Source organism: Miniopterus schreibersii (assembly GCF_964146895.1).
Source record: "Miniopterus schreibersii genome assembly, chromosome: 1".
In the NCBI taxonomy this organism is placed as follows: domain Eukaryota; kingdom Metazoa; phylum Chordata; class Mammalia; order Chiroptera; family Miniopteridae; genus Miniopterus; species Miniopterus schreibersii.
This window is the reverse complement of record NC_138101.1, coordinates 52,168,125-52,182,936: the sequence shown is the minus strand read 5'-3', so window position 1 is coordinate 52,182,936 and position 14,812 is coordinate 52,168,125. Positions and strand designations below refer to the sequence as shown.

General features: G+C 41.1%; 1 protein-coding gene across 1 annotated transcript in view; it reads left to right on the top strand.

The window, feature by feature from the left end:
* Positions 1 to 14,812, top strand: part of LOC308562478 (broad substrate specificity ATP-binding cassette transporter ABCG2-like) — a gene marked incomplete at its 3' end in the record, with an annotated part of 36,923 nt that overhangs the window by 8,564 nt on the left and 13,547 nt on the right. The window contains exons 6-7 of the mRNA XM_081148629.1: positions 595 to 752; positions 14,086 to 14,237. Coding sequence (XP_081004755.1) covers positions 595 to 752; positions 14,086 to 14,237 — 310 coding nt within the window. The remainder of the gene's footprint in view (positions 1 to 594; positions 753 to 14,085; positions 14,238 to 14,812) is intronic.

Genomic DNA, 14,812 nt, shown 5'->3' with positions numbered 1-14,812 from the left:
ACACTGACTCGTTGGAAAGACGGAGCCAGTCACTTGTAGAGTGTTCTGCCTTCTGAATCTGCCTGAAAGAAGGGGTCAGGAATTCTGCTGTGAGTAGGGTAGAGACAGGGTCGATTTGGGAAGCCTTACAGTGATTTAGGAGGTGCTAATGTGGATGGTAGAAAGTGCACTTTCTTTGCTGCCAAGGCCCAGCTCTTCTTGTGAGTCCACTGAGGACTTTTTGGTAGGACAGAAATGGAGGTGCATAAGAAGACTAATAAATTACAGATGTTTTCACCTATTCCTCTCCTATTTTTCATCCCTTTTTGGACTGTGATTTTACTTTGTTAGGTCTGTGTCTTTAAGTTCTAACTTCTGATCTTAAAACTAAATATTTGGCTCGATAAGGAACACATAGAACTGTTTAAAGCATGGGCTTCATATCACGCTTAGCCACATACCAGCTCTAACCTGAGCCTCAGTTTACTTGTCTAATTAAAGAGAATCCCACCTCTTCTCCTACATACTCATTTATTTGCTATTCAGAATAAATGAGGATTTGAGATAGAGTGCCTCTTGGTTATTTTTGTAATCATGATAACATTTGTGTGTTAGGTTGGAACTCAGTTTGTTCGTGGTGTGTCTGGAGGAGAAAGAAAACGGACTAGCATTGGAATGGAGCTTATTACCAATCCATCCATCTTGTTCCTGGATGAGCCCACAACTGGCTTAGACTCAAGCACAGCGAATGCTGTCCTTTCTCTCCTGAAGAGGTAAATGCGATGGGAACATTATTTTATGTTCAGACAATATCTGATGACCTGCTGTGTACCAGGTAGTATTCTTGATGTTTGGGATGCAGACAAACATTTCTCTCTTCTTTGTTGGGGGGAAACAGTCAATTAACAAATACGAGTTTCAAGGAAAATGAAGCAGAGTAAGTATATAGGGAAGGCTGATGCGGTGGGGTTCAGTGGTGCTGTATTAAGTGGTAGGATGCTCAGGGGAGACCTCAGCGATGTGCCCTGTGAGCTGTGAATGAGGTCTGGGTGTCTGGGGGAGAGATTTCCAGTTGGAGCAGCCAGTGTCTCTGAGGCGAGCATCCCCAATGTGTTTATAACTCCAGAGGCCAGAGCGAGTGGAACCCAGTGACCTAAGGGGTGTGCGGGTTGGTTAGTGAATTGGTTTGCTCAGGCTGCCGTAACATGTACCACAGACTGGGTGGCTTAAGCAACAGAAATTACTTTTGTCACAGTCTTGGAAGCCAGAACTCCAAAAACAAGGTGTTTGTCAGGATTTTGTCTTCTGAGGCCCCTCTCCTTGGCTTGCAGGCAGTTGCCTGCTCACTGTGTCTTCACTTCATATCGCCTTAGTGCGGCTCATCTCCTCTTCTTGTAAGAACACTAGTCTTTATCAGATTAAGGCTCACTCATATGACCTTCTTTAGCGTTTATTACCTCTTTAAAGATTCTGTCTCCAAATGCTGTCACGTTCTGAGGTACTGGGGCTTACAAATTCAACATACGAATTTTTGGGAGACAGAATTCATAACAGTTAGAATAGGACATGAGTTGGAATTGAGTGGGTGGCAGATTATATATGCCGCTAAAAAAGTAAGAACTATGGCTTTTACTATCCCTAGGTCACATGGGAAGCTTTTAGAGAGTTTTATTTTATTTTATATTTTTCATATAGTAAGATTTGTTTTAATTTTTCAATCTGAACCCACAAACAAACCCCAAAATAAAAAATCAAACTATACTCATATATACAGTATGAACATTTTCAGAGCACTTACATTAGGAAACACTGTGTTTCTCTTCAATCCTATGACAATACTATATATACCACAATAATATTTACAAATACAATTGCATCAGCATTCCTACAGACACCATTTCAATTCACAAGAAAAAACAGCAGTCTTCCCACACTTTGTTTCCTCATACCTGCTGCCTGTTTGCATTCCAGCAGGGCAGGTTTCCATACGTGCTTTTATTTGTTTATTTATTGTTTGTTTATTTTTTAATTTTTCAATGCCTTTATTTATTAATTTATGTATTTACTTTTAAATTTTATGTTTGTTTAAAATATTACAAATGTCCCTTTTTCTCCCCAATGACCCACTCCACCCTGTCCTACCCCCCTTCCCAGTCCCTCTCCCCACCATTGTCTGTGTCCTTGGGTTGTGTATATATGCATATAAATTTTTTGGTTACTCTCTCCCCCTCCACCCATCCGCCTTCCTCCATCCCTCTGACATTCGTCAGTGTGATCTATGCTTCCATGTCATTGAGTCTATTCTGTTCATCAGTTTATTAAGTTCTTTAGATTCCACATGTAACCAAGATCGTGTGATGTTTGTCTTTCTCTGCCTGGCTTATTTCACTTAGCATAATATTCTCCAGGTCCATCCATACTGTCCCAAAGGGTACGAGATCCTTCTTTACAGCTGCATAGCATTCCATGGTATATATGTCCCACAGCTTTTTTATCCACTCATCTACTGATGGGTACCTGGGCTGTTTCCAGATCTCAGCTATTGTAAACTGTGCTGCTATGAACATAGGGGCGCATATATTCTTTCTGATTAATGTTTCAGGATTCTTAGGATACATTCCTAGGAGTGAAATCACTGGATCAAAAGGCAGTATCATTTTTAATTTTTTGAGGACCTTCCATACTGCCTTCCATAGTGCCTGCACCAATCTGCATTCCCACCAGCAGTGCACTAGGTTTCCCCTTTCCCCACATCCTCACCAGCATGTGTCATTTGTTGATTTGTTGATGGAGCCATTCTGACACGTGTGAAGTGATACCTCATTGTGGTTTTAATTTGTATCTCTCTGATGATTAGCGATGTTGAGCATTTTCTCATACGTCTCTTGGCCATCTGTATGTCCTCTTTGGAGAAGTGTCTATTCAGATCCTTTGCCCATTTTTTAATTGGGTTGTTTGTCTTCCTCTTGCTGAGTAGTGTGAGTTCTTTATACACTTTGGAAATTAGCCCCTTAGCAGATACATCCTTGGCAAATATGTTTTCCCAGACCGTGGGGTTCCTTTGTATTTTGAGGCTGTTTTCTTTTGCTGTGCAGAAGCTTTTTAGTTTGATGTAGTCCCATATGTTTATTTTTTCTTTTGTTTCTCTTGCCCTAGGAGATGTATCAGTGAAAATTCCACTACATGGGATGTCTGTGACTTTACTGCCTATGTTTTCTTCCAGGATTTTTATGGTTTTATGACTTACATTTAAGTCTTTTATCAATTATGAGTTTATTTTTGTGTATGGTGAAAGTTGGTGGTCTAGTTTCATTTTTTTGCATGTATCTGTCCAGTTTTCCCAGCACCACTTATTGAAGAGACTGTCTTTCTCCATTGTATGCTCCTGCCTCCTTTGTCAAATATTAACTGACCATAATGGCGTGGGTCTATTTCTGGGGTCTCTGTTCTGTTCTGTTGATCTATTTGCCTGTTGTTGTACCAATACCAGGCCGTTTTGATTACAATAGCTTTGTAGTACAGTTTGAAGTCTGGTAATGTGATCCCTCCCACTCTGTTCTTTTTTCTCAAGGTGGCTGCAGTTATATGGGGTCATTTTTGGTTCCATATAAATTTTTGAAATGTTTGTTCTAGGTCTGTGAAATATGCTGTTGGTATTTTAATAGGAATTGCATTGAATTTATAAATTTCTTTGGGTAGTATGGATATTTTAATAATATTAATTGTTCCAATCCACGAGCATGGTATATTCTTCCACTTGTTTAAATCTTCCTCTATTTCTTTTTTCAGTGTCACGTAGTTTTCTGAGTACAGGTCTTTCACATCCTTGGTTAAGTTTATTCCTAGGTATCTTATTTTTTTAGTTGCAATGGTAAATGGTATTGCTTTTTTAGTTTCTCTCTCTGAAAGTTCATTGTTGGTGTATAAGAATGCCATTGATTCCTGGATGTTGCTTTTGTATCCAGCTACCTTGCCAAATTCGTTTATCAAATGTAGTAGTACTTTGATGGAGTCTTTAGGGTTTATTATGTACAGTATCATGTCATCTGCAAATAATGACAGTTTTACTTCCTCCTTTCCAATTTGGATACCTTTGATGTTTTCTTCCTGTCTGATGGCTGTCGCTATGACTTCCAGTATTATGCTGAGTAAGAGTCATGAAAGTGGACATCCCTGTCTTGTTCCTGTTTTTAATGGAAATGGTTTCAGTTTTTGCCCATTGAGTATGATGTTGGCTGTAGGTCGGTCATATATGGCCTTTATTATGTTGAGGTATGATGCCTCTGTTCCCACTTTGCTGAGAGTTTTTATCAGAATTTGGGTGGTGGATTTTGTCAAATGCTTTTTCTGTTTCTATTGATATGATCATATGATTTTTGTCCTTCATTTTGTTTATGTGATGTATCACATTTATTGATTTGCAGATGTTGTACCAGCCTTGCATGCCCAGAATAAATCCCACTTGGTCATGGTGTATGATGTTTTTAATGTATTGCTGGATCCAGTTTACTAGTATTTTGTTGAGGATTTTAGCATCTATGTTCATCAGGGATGTTGGCCTGTAATTTTCTTTCTTTGTAGGGTCTTTATCTGGTTTTGGGATTAGGGTTATGCTGGCCTCATAAAAGAGTTTGGGAGTTTTCCCTCCTCTTGAATTTTCTGGAATAGTTTGAATAGAATAGGTGTTCATTCTTCTTTGAATATTTGGTAAAACTCGCCTGTAAATTCATCTGGCCCAGGACTTTTGTTTGCTGGGAGTTTTTTGATTACTGCTTCAGTTTCATTAGTTGTTATCAGCCTATTCAGATTTTCTGCCTCTTCTTAATTCAGCTTTGGAAGATTGTATGCTTCTAGGAATTTGTCCATTTCCCCCATGTTGTCCAATTTTTTGGCATATAGTTGCTCATAGTATTTTCTTACAATCCTTTGTATTTCTGTTGGGTCAGTTGTTATATCTCCTCTTTCATTTCTGATTTAATTTCTTTTGGTCCTCTCTGTTTCTTGGTGAGTCTGGCTAAAGGTGCATCAATCTTATTTATCTTTTCAAAGAACCATGCCTTGGTTTCATTGATTTTTTGGTATTTTTTTTTAGTCTCTATGTCATTAATTTCTGCTCTGATCTTTATTTCCTTCCTTCTACTTCCTCAGGGCTTTTTTTGCTGTTCTCGTTCTAGTTCTTTTAGTTGTTGTGTTAAATGGTTCATTAGATCTTTTTCTTGTTTCTTGAGATAGGCCTGTAATGCTATGAATTTTCCTCTCAGGACTGCTTTTGCTGTGTCCCATATATTTTGGGTTGTTGTCTGTTTTTTCCATTTCTTTCCATGAAGTGTTTGATTTCTTTCTTGATCTCATTGATAACCCTTTCATTGTTTAAAAACATGCTATTTAGCCTCCCTGTGTTTGAATATTTTTGAGTTTTTTTATAGTGGTTGATTTCTAGTTTCATGGCATTGTGATCCGAGAAGATGCTTGATATGGTTTCAATCTTCTTGCATTTGTAGAGACTTGCCTTGTGCACTAACGTGATCTATTTTTGATAATGTTCCATGTGCACTTGAGAAGAATGTGTATTCTGCTCTTTTGGGATGAAATGTTCTGTAAATGTCAATTGAATCCATTAGATCTAGTGAGTTATTTAAGGTCTGTGTTTCCCTGTTGATTTTTTGTCTTGATGATCTGTCCAATGCTGACAGTGGGGTGTGAAAGTCCACTGTGATTGTGTTGCTGTCAATCTCCCCCCCTTAAAGTCCACCAAGAAAATTTTAATATATTTATGTGCTCCTATATTGGTTGCATAAATGTTTATAAGAGTTATTTCCTCCTGTTGGATTGATCCCTTTAATATTATGTAGTGACCATCTTTGTCTCTTGTTATGGTCTTTATTTTGAAGTCTGTTTTGCCAGAAATAAGTATTGCTATTCCAGCTTTCTTTTCCTTTCCATTTGCATGGAATATTTTATTCCATCCCTTCACTTTTAGCCTGTGTGAGTCTTTTGCTCTCAGGTGGGTCTCTTGTAGATAGCATATATTTTGGTCCTGTTTTCTTATCCATTCAGCTACTCTATGTCTCTTGATTGGACAATTTATTTCATTTACATTTAAGGTTACTATTGATATAAACTTATTTACTGCCATTTTTCCCCTTTATGTTGCTGTACCTTTCTCTCACTATTCTTTCTTTCTCTTACAGCAGTCCTTTTATCTTTTTTTTTTTTTTTAATATATCTTTATTGATTTCCAAGAGAGGAAAGGAGAGGAGAGAGAGAGACAGAAACATCATTGATCAAGCCCACAACCCGGGCATGTGCCCTGACCGGGAATCAAACCCCGATCGCCTGGATCCTAGGTTGACGCTCAACCGCTGAGCCATGCCCGGCGGGGCTACAGCAGTCCTTTTAGCATTTCTTGCAATGCTGGTTTGATGGTGCTGAACTCCTTTAGCTTTTTTTTTTTTGTCTGGGAAGCTCTTTATTTCACCTTCAATTTTAAATGATAACCTTGTTGGATAAAGCAATCTTGGTTGCATGTTCTTTTCATTACTTTGAGAACTTCATGCCATTTCCTTCTGGCCTGAAGAGTTTCTGTTGAGAAATCAGCTGTTAGCCTTATGGGGCTTCCCTTGTAGGTCACTGCTTGTCTCTCTCTTGTAGCCCTTAATATTTTCTCTTTGTCCTTGACATTTGCCATTTTCATTGTGATGTGTCTTGGAGTGGGTCTCTTTGGGTCCCTCTTGTTTGGAATCCTCTTTGCTTCCTGAACTTGTGCGGCTTTCTCCTTCACCAGCATAGGGAAGTTTTCAGTCATTATTTCTTCCACCAAGTTCTCTATCCCTTGCTCTCTTTCCTCCCCTTCTGGCATTCCTATAATGCGAATGTTGTTTCACTTCATGTTGTCCCAAAGCTCCCTTAGACTGTCCTCATGCTTTTTAAATGTTTTTTCTTTTTGCTGCTCTGATTGAGTGATTTTTTCTACCTTGCCTTCTAAGTCACTTATTCTATCCTCTGCTTCATTGAGCCTGCTTTTAATTCCTTCCAGTGTATTCTTGATATCAGATACAGCATTCTTTATCTCTGTCTGAGTTGTATTTATGGTATGTATCTCTTTTTTCATGTTTTCACTAAGGTCTTTGATCTTACCCTCAAGTGCCTTGTTTTTCTCATTAAGTTCCTTGAACATCTTCATAATCAATACTCTGAGCTCTGTTTCTGATAGCTTGCTTAACTCCATCTCATCAAAGACTTTTTCTGGCAATGTTTCCTTTTCTTTAATTTGGGGGTTGTTTCTTTGTCTCCCCATATTGGTAGGTCTTAGTGTTTGTATCTATATATCTTGTGGGGTGGGATTTTGTCTTGTGAGTCCAGTGCAGCCCAGAGGTGTCTTTTCCTTATACTTCTGAGCTCTCTGCTCCAGGCATGTCCCTTTTGTGGATGTCCCTTTTGTGGGTTCTTTGGTTCTCCTGTTATGGTTGGGTCTAGATTGTTGTTGACCAGTCCTTGGGAGGACTCTCCTCTCAGGTTGGCTAACTGTGTGTCTCAGCCTCAACCTGGTCGTGTAAGCTGTTGTTCGGGTGCTGGCAAGGCAGGACAATACACAGCTAAACTTCCAGGAAACGAGGGGTATCTTACAAAATATCTTGACAGTCACAATGAAGACAACCCAAGTGAAAATAGAACTGGGAGAGTGAAGGGAGAACACACACACACACAAAAAAAGCTTTTAAAAAAAAGAGAGAAAGAAAAGTAAAGCTTGGAGAGAGAGGTATACTGTTAATAGTGATGAAAATTTAGAAAATAATAATAAACTAAAATGTAAAAAATAGAGAAGCTACTGGAAGATAATAGAGGCAGAGAAAAGATTCTGAAAGAAGGACCAGCAAAAAATTAAGGGAGAGAATAGGAATAGGATAATAGTTGAAAATGATAAAATAAAAATACAATAAAGAGAATAAGAGAAACTAACAATTGAACAAAAAGACAGGAAGACAGAATGGAGGATAACAAAAGAATGAAAGAAAAGAAGAAGAAAAAAGAAAAAAAAAGTAAAAAATAAATTATGCCAATGAATCGAAAGGAGAAGATAAAGCCTGGTCAGAGAGGGAGTCTGATAAGAGATTTGGGGGAAACTGTAGAGGAAAACAGTAAACTTATTGGTTTTAATGATAAAGTCCCAGCCATTAAGCAGGGATATCAAGAAAGTCTTGATAGTAGAAGCAAGGATAAAACAAAACAAAGCAAATAAAAAAAAATAAAACAGAGAGACAAAACAAAAAACAAGCTAAGCAAAACAAAATTATTTTATTAAAAAAAAAGGAAAAAAAGTTAGTTAAAAAATATATAACTTTTTTTTTTAAATTATAAAATTTAAAAAGAAGAAAAAACAAATTATTTATCTCCTTTCTCTTCTTCCTAAGGGAAAAAGAGAAAAATCAAACAAAAAACTAAAAAAACAAAACAAAACAAAATGTCAATCAGGTGAGTCTCTTCTGGGGCAGCTTATGTTGCCTGAGGCTCTGTGTTTTGTGTGCTGGTTTCAGTTCTCCTGGGCGGTACTTGTGTATCACCCAATGTGAGGAGCCGTCTAGGTTTGGCTCTGGTGTCCTTCGGTAGATGGTTGATCTGAGGCTCTCTGAAAAGACCACCTCCTCTTGGCAGCTATTTTGCAACTTTGTAGTTGCCTGGTCTTCCTCCAGAGTTTTCTGTAGAGTCTTTAGGGTGCAGGGTGGCTAGTGTAGCCCAGGGTATCACTCCCCTTAGAGGTGTTGCTGTCAGGCGCTCACTCTGCCAGAGTTAGTCTCTGCTCCACAGCCAGCTCCTCAGTCCCTACCCTGTCCTCTGATTCTAGTTCCCCAGGCTCTGTCCTGCTGCAGCTTCAGATTGATTTCAGCCTGTTGCCTTTTCTGTAGGGGCCGTTTCAGCAGCCTGGGCTCAGTGCGTTCTATTAAAATCACATTCTCGTGGGCCCTTTGCCTGCCCAGCCCCCAGCAGGGTTTTCAGCGTTTCCTCCAGCTCCCAAACAACAGTCCCTGAGAGTCTTATTCTTGTGATGTCCTCCTGTGAGCTGCTCTCCCTTCCCCCTCAGGACTGTGCCCTGGGGGGTGTCTGGGTCTTCAGTGAGCTGGGCCCGCCCCTTTCCTGTTGGGAGCGGTGCTCCCGGCTGCGGGAGAGGCTGGCAGGCTCCGCCCCTTCCTGCTCAGCTCTGGTTGGCTGGTCGCACCAGACCCGCCCCTCAGACCATCTACTGTGCAGACCCCAGGCCCAGCCTCGGCTGGTCTGTCCGTGCAGTGCACGCTGGGAAGGTGGGAGCCAGTTGAGGGATCAGACTCACAAATGAGCAAAGCAACACACAGGCAGAAAGTCTGCCCTGCAAAGAAAGTCCTGTCACCCACGCACGAAGGCACCCAGCAGGAGGGGACCCAAAGTCAGTTCCACGCAGCTCCCCACACCGCTGGTCTCAGCAAAGCTGGGGCAGCTTCAAGCGCCACCACGGGGCCCCTCAGGGCTGGTCACCGATCCCAGCCTCCCGGCACCAGGAGCTCAGGGTGGGAGGGCTCCTCCCCTCCCCCATGCCAGGCAGATTCAGTGCTTTCTGGGGCTCAACACAGTGCCCCACAGGGAGGCAGAGGGTCCCCGTGTGCAGCTGCTCAGCCCCGACCTCTGGTCCCTTACTACTCAGGTGCCACAGGCTTTGGGACATCCCTTCCTATGGTCAGCGCCCTGAGCTTTAGACGCTGGTCGTGGCCTCCACTAGAAGCTTTGTTTCCTAGGAAGGCACCATCTGCCATTAGAGGCTTTGTTTCCTAGGAAGGCTCTGACCCCTCCGCACAGGCACCCCACCCCCCTGGGGCCCTCTGCCCTCCACGTGGGGTGCTCCTTCCCCTCTTGTCGCTCCGGGTGTGGGGTCCCCGCTTTCGGGTGCCGCCCGCACTCCCGAGGGGAGGGAGCTTTGCAGCCTCCAAGCCTCGGGGCTCAGCCCAGCACAGGCTTCAGGGGGGATCCCCCTTCCTACGCCCCCTCTCTTACCGGACTCTCTGATGTTCCTTCAGTGCTCCCCACTCGCACTCCGTCCACTCAGGTATGTTTCTCTGGTTTTTCCAAGCTGGCTAAATAAGATTTTAGGAGGAAATCGAGTCCGTGGCTGGGAGCGGGGGCGCTGCTGCTTCTCACAGCACCGCCATTTCCCCTCCCCTTCCTCCACACATGCTTTTAGAACTTCAGCTTTTAAAACCCAACAGTGGCTATTTGAGAAGTCACCTCCTTTCCAGACCCAAATACAAGCAATGAGAAATTTGCCCTTTAAAAATAACAGCCATTGGTTTATCAATGGGAATGGTGACATTTACCCACCAAAAGATGTGTAAAAAAATTGCATGAAAGGAAAAATAAATAAACCTGTTGCAAAGCAGTCTTACTTATGCTATAGTTCAGAACACTTAAACATAAAACTGTCCTGAAAGTTTTTAAAGTGATTATTCATGTTCAAATTAAAACTGTGTGACAAATCTAATGAACACAAGCTGATTTGGTAAAGGTTCAAAGACTCACATTCCAGCAGTGTCATTTCACACTCCCGCAAGATTTTGGTGTATAGGACAGTGCTTCAACCCACTGAGCCTCAAGCCAGGGCCAATCTTTCTTTTTTTATGCTTAGTTTCAACATCGCTGGGGAAAAAAAATAGCCAAACCATCAATTGGGCAAGGGTGAGTGCAAAGAAAGCCGTCAGGAGGCTGTTTGTAGGAGCTCAGTTGAAATATGATTGTGGTTTTGACTAGGACAGTGAGTGTGAGGTGATGGGAAGTAGGTGGATTCTGTATTTACTTTGAAGATAGAAGCAATATGATTAGCTCATGAACTGGGTATGAGGAGGGAGTATTGGGAGTATGACTTCTAAAATGTGGGGTCTGAAAAATGGAAGAATGGAGTAAGAGGAACAGCATTTCCTTTTATCAAGAAAGACTGTGGGAGGATCATGTTAATAGGAGAAATTTCAAAAGTTAAGTTCTTTGGCACCTTTATTTCATTAATTTTTTTAAAGTTTCAGTCTTAAAGAAGAGGTACAAGATATTATAAAGAAATCCCATGTTGCACTGCTTGCCTGACTGACTCAGTGGTTGAGCGTCTTCGACCTATGAACCAGGGTGTCATGGTTAGATTCCCGGTCAGGGCACTTTCCCAGGTTGTGGGCTGGATCCCCAGTAGGGGGTGTGCAGGAGACAGCCGATCAGTGACTCGCTCCCATCACTGATGTTTCTCTCTCTCCCTCTCCCTTCTTCTCTATTTGAAATCAACTTAAAAAAATAGCATAAAAAAAAAAAAAAATCCCATGTCCCCTTACCTATATTCCCCAACTCTTGGCATTTAACTGCTTTTGCTCTTCCGCTCCCTCTTCCTCCTCTACACCTACGCCAGTGTTTCTTTTGGACGTTATTCCCTATCACCTCTAAACACTTGGGAGAGTAACTCCAAAAATTAAGGACACTCCTTTTGTATCATCACCTTACTGCGCACACCTCCCAGCCAGGCAGTCACATTGATACCATTGCTGCCATCCAGTCCATAGCCTCTAGACTACAGCAGCTGGCCCTGAAGCATCTTCTTCCTTCCTGTCTCAGGAATCTTTCCAGAAATACACTTTTCTAAGCCTGAGCAGTTCTTCAACCTTTCCTTGCCTCTCATGTTCTCACTGGTCTTTGAGAGTACATTTCACGGGTGGCCCTGAACCTGGGTTCATCTCGTAAGTTTTCTCATGACTAGATCAGGCCATGAATTCTTCCCAGGGATACAACAGAAGTGATGCTGTGTACCTGTTGTGTAACATCAGGGGCTGCATGGTTATGACTTCCCCAGCCCCCATAGGTGATGTTAGCCGTGATCACCTGGTCATGTTTATCTCTGCTGTGAAATAACTAGTTTTCCCTCTGTAATTGATTAGTATTTTGTCAGGGGAGCTAATCAGATATTATGCCAATACTCTGTTCCTCATCAAATCTCCACCTAACTTCCTGCCTGTGTCATGTAGTGTGATGGTTGCCAAGTGGTGATTTTCTATTTTTGTCATTCTTTCCTCATATATTAGTTCACATTCTATGTAAAGAAGTTTTTCATGAGTTTATAATAATATTTTCAATTCTAAACTAACACCTGAGTTTGTTTTTTTGTCTTCATTCTTCCCATGTTTGGAACTTTTCAGACAGTGAGAAACCTGTCTCCCATTATCTCAGTATATCTATTTACTTGTGCAGCCAATTCACTTAATTGTTCAGTGTTACCAATCACTCTGGCCATTTCCTGTGCTCACCATCCCCCAGAACCTTCCCTCTCCCAGGCCTCATTTTTAAAAAGACGCCTGACTCACCACCTTTGTATGGCATTCCCTCCCTATTCTTACCTTCCTTCCTCTGATGCCCATGTTCCTGTAAGCAAGTCTCTATGTGAGGATGAGAAGAAACATGAAGATGGGAAGATGTCTGAGATTTTAGACATCCTGAGTTTCAAATGTCAATTGCACATGTAAGTGAAGATGCCAAGTAATGGGACTGGGGTTCAAGCTTAGCTAGAGAATATACCCATGGTATTTTTTATCATCTGTAACTATGTTCACAATGTTTATTAGAGGGATGATGAATCGACAAAGACTACTGTAAATATCTTTACTATGTTTTGGACTAGTGAGCACACAAGCATCTTTCCTCATGCTGGAGCTCTAACCCAGTCTTCTCAAGCTCCACTGTGCACACTGATCACCTGGGGTCTTGTTAAAATGCAGATTCTTATTCTGCAGCTCTGAGGTGGAGCCCAAGATTCTCCACTTCTAATGGGAGGCACTGATCCTGATGCCATCGGTGCTCAGACCACACTTAGAGCAGCAAGACCCTCACAACAGCCCACTTCCCATCTTCCAGTCCTTTACTGGCTCCTTATTGCCTACTGACTAAAGTTCCAACTTCTGAATATAGGGATTCATCATGGGCTTATATTTTGACAGTCTCTTTTGTTAGCTTCCCATCTCTTCACCTCTCAACTCAGCTCTGCAGTGACACTGAACTACTTGCAGTTTCCTGAACAGACCTTGTCATCAGAAACTTTGTTCTCCATGTTTCCTTCACCTTGATGACGCTTTTTCTTTGTGGCTTATTCCTGTTGGCCCCCTTGACACGATCTTATATCATCATCAGACTGGCTTCTAGCCTCCTATTTTGCTTACAAGGAACTCTCAGCTCTTTTTATTCCACATTGTATTGAAATGATTGATTTACTGGCCTGATCCTCCTTGAGTCAAACAAACCTGTACACTCAGCTAGCAAATAGTAGGTGCTTAGGAAATGCTTCAGTTAAAGTGATTCTTCTCATAAAATATATTTAATAACAGTTTCGGAACAGTGATTTTAGCCTTGTTTCTTTGACCCATAAGTGTAGTAAATTCTGTGTAAATATAGTTTAGCAATGTTTTGGCAATGGGCCAACAAATCCCAGCCCTGCCCCTTCCTAACTGTGACATCATGGGCCAGTTGCTTAACCCTCTAGACTTTATGTATAAAATGAAGGTTATAATACTGTTGGTACTGTCAGTATTGCCTTATGACTGCCTTGTAACAATATTGTGAAAATTCAGATATTGGTATTTATACAGTATTTAACAAAGATATGGTAAGTATTCAGTAATGTTAATAGTATTATAGGACAGAAGAATGAATACCAATTCTTAAAGACTTGATGGCTTCAGTGGTCAATGAGAATGAGAATACAACCATTATTTTAATATTTAGTCCATAATTAGTTCTCAAACTTGAGTGTACTTACAAGTTACTTGGGTCCTTGCTAAAAATATGGATTCCTTAGATCCTATAGGTCTGAGAAGGCTGTCCAGGATTCTGAGTTTTTAATTAATGTTGTAGTTGATTCTGGACCACTCACTCTTTAAAAAACTTTATTCATAAGAGCATTGAATCTAGGTCCCCTAACTCTCTGAGAGATAGTATGGCATGAAAAGTTAGTAAGAGAAAATCAAGGTGAACTAGGAATGTGCTAAAGGCAGGAATAAAGTTTTTTGCGAAGAAGTACAAAATTCAGATGTTTAATGACTCATTGTTTTCTCACTTTTATCTTAGTATGTCTAAACAGGGACGAACCATCATCTTCTCCATTCATCAACCTCGTTTTTCCATCTTCAAGTTGTTCGATAGCCTCACCTTATTGGCCTCAGGAAGACTAATGTTCCATGGTCCTGCTCAGGAGGCCTTGGGGTACTTTGCATCAGCTGGTATGGTTGCCTTTTCATGCAGTGAGATCCTTCGTTCATAGAATCCTGGAAGAGGGCAGACGGGATACTGCTTGATCTTCGAGTAGAGATAACATGGGTTCCACCACTCCAGTCTGGTGCTAGAATTTGTCCTCATTTTGCAGCACTGGCTTGTTGTTTAGATCACTTTCTTGCCCTGTTTGAGCGTGCATGCATACTCTGTGTATGCGTTGGACTCTTTCTACTGGGCCTCTACTGTTCTGCTCCCAACTCTAGTGCCCTTTTCCTAATAGTTCAATAAATATATTGGCCTTATAATCAGTTATTAGTCTAACTGAACATTTTTTGAAAGGCCTAATACTGCCCTTCACCTCCACACCTCCTCATTCCCCCAAATAGTTTGTCTTCTTTTTTTAACTGAATTTTTTGTTTGTTTTTTATTTTTATTTCTTTAATTTTATATTTATCTTTATTTTTGAGATCATTTGTCTTCTTGACCATATAACAGATCAGGCTATGTCATTTTTCCATTGCATGGGTTTGCCTTGATGAGGTTTCATGGAGATGCTGATTCATTTTGTAGTAACATTTGATTG